At 14.9% G+C, this 6,632-nt stretch overlaps 4 protein-coding genes across 4 annotated transcripts; 1 reads left to right on the top strand and 3 right to left on the bottom strand.

Moving 5' to 3' along the window:
* Positions 1 to 90: 90 nt before the first annotated feature.
* Positions 91 to 2,523, top strand: PGAL8A_00293500 (conserved Plasmodium protein, unknown function; the record flags this gene model as incomplete). The annotated part of the gene is made up of 4 exons (XM_028671935.1): positions 91 to 927; positions 1,108 to 2,182; positions 2,304 to 2,364; positions 2,490 to 2,523. The coding sequence occupies 4 exons, from the start codon at positions 91 to 93 to the stop codon at positions 2,521 to 2,523; spliced, it is 2,007 nt and encodes a 668-aa protein (XP_028528538.1).
* A 632-nt stretch (positions 2,524 to 3,155) lies between these two features.
* On the bottom strand, positions 3,156 to 4,091 carry PGAL8A_00293600 (conserved Plasmodium protein, unknown function; the record flags this gene model as incomplete). The annotated part of the gene is made up of 1 exon (XM_028671936.1): positions 3,156 to 4,091. One exon carries the CDS (start codon positions 4,089 to 4,091, stop codon positions 3,156 to 3,158), a length of 936 nt encoding a protein of 311 aa, XP_028528539.1.
* An 886-nt stretch (positions 4,092 to 4,977) lies between these two features.
* Positions 4,978 to 5,454, bottom strand: PGAL8A_00293700 (copper transporter, putative; the record flags this gene model as incomplete). The annotated part of the gene is made up of 1 exon (XM_028671937.1): positions 4,978 to 5,454. The coding sequence occupies one exon, from the start codon at positions 5,452 to 5,454 to the stop codon at positions 4,978 to 4,980; it is 477 nt and encodes a 158-aa protein (XP_028528540.1).
* Positions 5,455 to 5,920: 466 nt separating this feature from the next.
* On the bottom strand, positions 5,921 to 6,576 carry PGAL8A_00293800 (conserved Plasmodium protein, unknown function; the record flags this gene model as incomplete). Its single annotated transcript, XM_028671938.1, has 3 exons — positions 5,921 to 6,001; positions 6,191 to 6,258; positions 6,444 to 6,576. 3 exons carry the CDS (start codon positions 6,574 to 6,576, stop codon positions 5,921 to 5,923), a joined length of 282 nt encoding a protein of 93 aa, XP_028528541.1.
* Positions 6,577 to 6,632: the final 56 nt, after the last annotated feature.

Genomic DNA, 6,632 nt, shown 5'->3' on the forward strand with positions numbered 1-6,632 from the left:
TATTTTTTTTTTTTTTTTTTTTTTTTTTTTATATTATTTTTATACATATATAATATATAATTTATAATATATATATATATATTGTTTATTATGGATTCCCAAAATTATTTTGAGGAGACATTGTTGTTTGTAGAAATAGAAAGAAATAATAATGAGAAAACAGAATTTTATTTAGATTATATTAGTAGATGTTTTAATTATTTATTGAAGCAAAGTGACAGTTATATAATTACTACATTAAAAAGGAATGACTCATTGATTTCTTTTTTTTTTTCTTATTTATTAAAAGCAGATAGACCTTATGATTTACGTTTTGATAATTTAATAAAAAGGGAGTTTAATATTTTAGATAATTATGTATTAGAATTTTATTTAAAATTATTTGAAGTATTTTTAAAAAAGGATAATAAAGAAACAACCATAATTAAATCTACATTTTTGAAAATGCATATATTAATGGATATAATTATGATACTTTATAAATTAAATAAAAAAAAAATTAAAGAGCTATTAAATAATACATATAATATAACCAAATTCAATTTTTTGAATATAAGTAATTATATAACATTTTTATATAAAGAAATAAAGAATGTCAAGAAAAAAATAGAAAATTATAAAATAAACAAAAATAATTTGAGTTATTTGTTATTTGATATAAATGAATTCATTTTTTGTGTTTATTGTTTTTCAAAATTTTTTAAAAAATATCACATTTTTGATATTAATGAAAATAAATTAATTATTGTTAAATTATTTTTGTATAATGAAAATGAGGAAAATAAGGAAAATGACGAAAATAAGGAAAATGATGAAAATAAGGAAAATAATGAAAATGAGGAAAATAAGGAAAAATTAATTAATCCTTCTAATTTTAAAGATGATTGTTCCTTTCTTTATATATTTATACAAATATATTTTGATATGGTAATATTTTATATATGTTAGTTTTTTTATTTTTTTTTTTATTTTAAAATGTATATAAAGTATTCATATAATTTTCATAATGTTATGCATAAGTGGATAATTCTATGATTATATATTATATTAATAATAATAAAAATTTATATTTTTTTAATTTTTTTTTTTTTTTTTTTTTTTTTATAGATTAATATTATATATAATGACAATTTAAAAGATGGTTGCAAAAAAAGTATTTTATTTTTGAGATATCGATTTATAAAAGTTTTGAAAATTTTCATAAAATATAATTTATTATATGGTGATAAAAGAAATAATATTTTACATTTATCTATATTAATAGATTTATTAAAAGAAAAAAGTAATGAAATTAATATATATTTTTTAAGAAATGATATATATTTAAGTAATTGGCATTTTTTAGAATATCTTGTTTTAAAAAACATATTAGATTTTCAACTTTATTCTTATATAAATAATTTTTTAAAAATCAAAAGCAAAAATGATGAAGAACAATTGATAAAACTAAAGTATGAAAATGAAATTAAGCAAATCAAAGAAATAACTAACATTAAAAATGAAAATATTATTTTAAAATTCTTAAAAAAAAATAATTTAAATTTATCTAATTGTGTAGAAGAAATTTTGCAATTGAATGAAAAAGAAATTAATGATCTACAAAGTATGATAAGTGAAGATGAGGTTGAAAATGATAATGATATTGAGAATAACAATGAAATTGATAGTAATAATGAAATTGATAGCAATAATGAAAATGATAGCAATAATGAAAATGATAGCAATAATGAAAATGAACATAAACAAGGAAAACTTTATTCAATCAAAGAAGATACTACATCTATAGTTAAAGATAATAAAAAAAATATTATAGAAATATTAAGAGATAATAAATTAAAAAAAAATCCTTATATAAAGAAAAACATTAAATACAAATATACAAATGATTCATTAGATAAAGAAAATAAAAATAAAATTCTAAATTTATTAGATTGTTCAAGTGGATCTCATGAATTGTCAGATAATTCATATGGAAGTTTTGAAAATGAAGTTATTTTCTCTAATTCATATAAAAATAACCATGCGAATAACACTGAAGAAGAAATTGAAAATGATAATGAAAAAAAAAACAAATTTCATAAAAATAATTTAGTTAATCAATTTTATTGGCATAAATCAAAAGAAAATTTAACCCCTACTAAAAAAGAAGACACAAAAAAAAACAATAATAAAAATGATAATGGTAAAATACATGTTTATGATATATATATATATATATATATATATATATATATATTTATTTATGAGGAAAATTTTATATTTTTTTTTTTTTGTTATATATATCTTTATTATTTATTTTTTAGAAAAAATGAAAAGCTATTATTCCAAAAAAAGGGTTAACAAAGGAAGATCTCATAGAAATCAGTAAAAAAAAAAAAAAAAAAAAAATTTTATAAAAAAAAAAGTCTAATGATTCGTATTACAAAAGAATAAAGCTTTAGAATTTTGATAACCTTATTATATCTATATTTTTTTTTATTTTATTTTAGGTATGACAAAAAAATGAGTAAAGGAATGTTCTAAAATGAAAAAATTGTATTTAAATATCTAGTTAATTTTTTATTTAAATTTTGTAAAAAATTACGAAAAATATTTAAATATTTTTTTATAGCATTTTTTTTTCTTTTTTATTTATATATTTAAAAATAAAAATGGCTAAAAAAATGCATTTAAAAAAAAAAAAAAAAAAATTATATATTTCTTTCATAATTTTATTAAAAATCTTATTATTTCTACATAACTATTTTTTATTTTATTTTATTTTTTATTTTTATTTCACATAGTTTATTTAATGTGTATATATAAAAGAAAATAAAACTTATATGAAATCATTTATATATATATAAAAAAAAAAAAAAAAAAAACAATGAATTATCTAATGATATAATCATATAATATTTTTAATTAACAACATTTTTTTCATAAAAATATATTATTTTAAATATATTTTATAATTAAGTTAATGACAAAATTATTTTTAATTTTGATTACCATTTCGTTGCAACAATGCATTTAATGCTAAAATTTATAAACAAAAGAATATATATATTTAATTAAAAAAAAAAAAAAAAAAAAAATTATATTCATTTGAATATAATTTTTTAAGTCTACCTGATAAATGTTTCTTTGCTATTTTTTTTTTTTTTTAATAAGTTTCACATTAAATCAGTAATTTCATTTTCTTTTTTTAAATCACTATGTATGTTATTATTTAAGAAATCGATATGTTTTTTTAAGGTAATAATATTTTGACTTAATTGTTCTTTTTCTGAATTAAAAATTTCAAATGAGTTTTTATATTTATTTAAATCTTTTTTATAATTGATACATATATTTTTGTAGTAAATAAGTGTTTTTATTAATAATATTTTTTCATCTAACAATTCTTTTAATTCTTCAAGAAATTTCGTTGAATCATTATTTTCTAAAAGTTTTTTGTATTTCTTTAACAATTTTTCATTCTGTTTTTCCAAGTTTATATTATCATCAAGATATTTATTTATAATAACTGAATTTTTTTCGAAAAAGTTATATTCATCATAAGTTTGTTTATCCATATTTACTGTAGGTGTAGTTAATTCATCATTACAAGTATCTTTAAGATTATCAACATTGTTTATTTTTTTCTCATTGGAAATACTATTCTTTTTTAAAAATGACTTTGATGTTTTTTTTAGAACATTTGATACCTTATCATAACTTTTATGAAAATAAGATTGTAACATTAATGTATTTAATTTTGCTTTTACTTTTTTCTTTTTATGTGAATCGTTTTTATTAGATATATTTAGACTACTTTTTCTTGATATATTATCATCACTTTCATATAATTTATGAAACTCTACATTTTCTGTATTATCTTTTTTTGAAATATTTTCTTCTAAGTTTTCATCATCATTACTTTTTTCAATTGTTTCTGTTTTTATTTCATCTATATTTTCTCCCATTTTCTCTTTATCATCATTTTCTAATTCTAATTTTATTCCATTTTTCTTTTTTTTTTTCTTTTTTTCGTTAATATTAACTGGCTTTAAAATGGTTCCTAAATTGATTAAATTTTTTTCATTTTTATCAACGTTTTCTGAATCCATATTTTTATTACATAAATGGAAATAAATTCGATAAAAAAAAAAAAAAAAAAAATTATTTAAAACAAATTAATTTTATGTAATTTTCACAATTTAATTTTGGCAACAAAATAACAAAACAATAAAATATATATAATTAAAATAATATAAATATTTATATAATTTCACTAAATTCTAAATATTATATATATATATATATTTTTTTAGTTTTAAAATTACAAAAAAGAAAGATATAAAAAATACACATAATATATGTATTTAAATAATTGTTAATCGTCACATCAAAAAAAAGCAAAACTTACCTTTTATGAACGCTCCTATCTAAAATTAACAAAAACAAAAATAAGTACAAAAAATAAAAAAAAAAAAAAAAAAAAATTCTAATTTTCTTAAAATTCCATATATAAATTTTATTAAATAATTAAAATTTCTTTTATTTTTTTTTCTTTAAATTTTTAATCATTTTAATGTAGCAATTTATTATTTTTTTTTTTTTTCTCTTGAATTATTTCATAAAAAAAATTAATTAAAATTAATATAAAAAAAACTAAAAAAATTAGTATAAAAATGTATTATCATATCCTTAAAAAATTAAAATATAAAATATAGAAATAAATATTTCTTAGTAAAAAAAAATAAAAAAAAAAATATATATATATTTAATAAAAGTAAAAACTTAAATTATTTAAAATTTAGAATTATATTTAGTAAATTGAAAATAAATGCATATATATTTATGCAAAGAGGTAAATATAAATACTTTTCAACATCATGAATTAAATTAAAAATTTGTTATTACTATAAATAATTTCTTTATAATAAAAAATTAAAAAAAAAATAAAATGTATTATAATCATCATTATCAAAATTTTTTTTCTATTTTTTCTTTTTACACCAAATGACCATAGAAGAAATATGCTGATGATAATCCAATCATAATACTTAAGAATATATATGGATTGAAAGTCATAACAATTAGCATCAATAAATAATCAATTGCATAATTTAAAAAGGACAATAATCCATAAATAAAATCTTTATTTCTAAATATTTTTAAGAGAAAATGTTTTTCTTCCACATCCTCACTATTCTTTTTGTCAAATCCTTTTTTTATCATTTTTATATATATAGATGAGAATCCCATTAATATACATAAAATATTCAAAAAAACAAATTGATATACATTCTTTACTTGAAAGTAGTCAAATAAAAATTTTATATTTATATTATTTGAAAAATACATTGGAAGCAGAAGACCATCTTTATTATATTCGCTATGACAACTGCTACTTACAAATTGAAAATTAGATAAAATATAAATAATAACAATTGTACATAAACTGTATTTCGAATATTTTCCTACCATTTTTAACTTTATTTTATTATAATTATTTTATTTTTTTTTTTTTTTTTTTTTTTTTTTTTTGTATTTATGTATATTCAATTCTTATTAATATTTTAATATAAATGTTTTTCCATGAAATAATGAAAATTATCTTTTTATTTAATAAAAAAAAATTTTATATATTATTTAAAATTTTAAATCATATATACATATATATTTATATATTTCTTTTTAAATATTAATATTAAAAAAAAAAAATAAATAAATAACACATATTCATTTTTTTTCAATTTTTATAAAATGAATATATAAATTTTCATTTTATTATTTACAAAATTTATAAAATTTTTTTTTTTTTAAAGTTTATTTTTAAAATTTATTTAAATTAATTTTAATACATAAAACATCACTATTGCAAAAACATTGCATTTATTCGTTATTTATTCAAATTATTTTTACAATATTTTTTTTTTTTTTTTTTTTTTGCTCAATCGACTATTTCACTTTTAGGTATCAAACCACTTTCTCTTGCTTTTCTAATTTTTTCATATAATTCCTTACGTTGCTTCTTTAATTAAAAAAAAAAAAAAAATAAAATAAAATAAAATACAAATATTTTATTATTAAAATACTAAAAATATAATAATATAAATATACACATTTATTTTATTTTTAGTTTTTTCAATATTAATATTATATATCCACATGTAAAATTATAGAATTATAATTTATATTAAAATTTTTTTTCTTCTTTTACTTCTTTTCTTATATAATGTTTATATGAGTAATGCACTGCATCATTCCACATATGAATAAAAGAATAGCCTTAAAAAAAAAAAAAAAAAAAATTATAATAAAAGAAATACATTATATTTCTCATTATGATAAAAAAAATATGTATGCTTATATATGCTATTATTTTTTTTTATTATATTTAAAATTTCTTTTTCATGAATTATTCTTGTTTTGTAATCTATATAAGAAAAAAAAAAAAAAAAAAAAATTCATACCTAAATAAATTGTTAAGCCAACTAAAGAATATGCAGTAGTTGTATGCAAAAAAGTATAAATTTTCTCTTTCTTAACATAAAAAGAGTAATAATTTAACTTAAAAAATTTAAAAAATTCAAATTTTACTCCCATTATGAATCATGTTTTTATAAAATAATTAATTCTTTATGTTAAACTTTTTTTTTTTT

This window comes from Plasmodium gallinaceum (genome assembly GCF_900005855.1).
Source record: "Plasmodium gallinaceum strain 8A genome assembly, contig: PGAL8A_v1_87, whole genome shotgun sequence".
NCBI lineage: Eukaryota > Apicomplexa > Aconoidasida > Haemosporida > Plasmodiidae > Plasmodium > Plasmodium gallinaceum.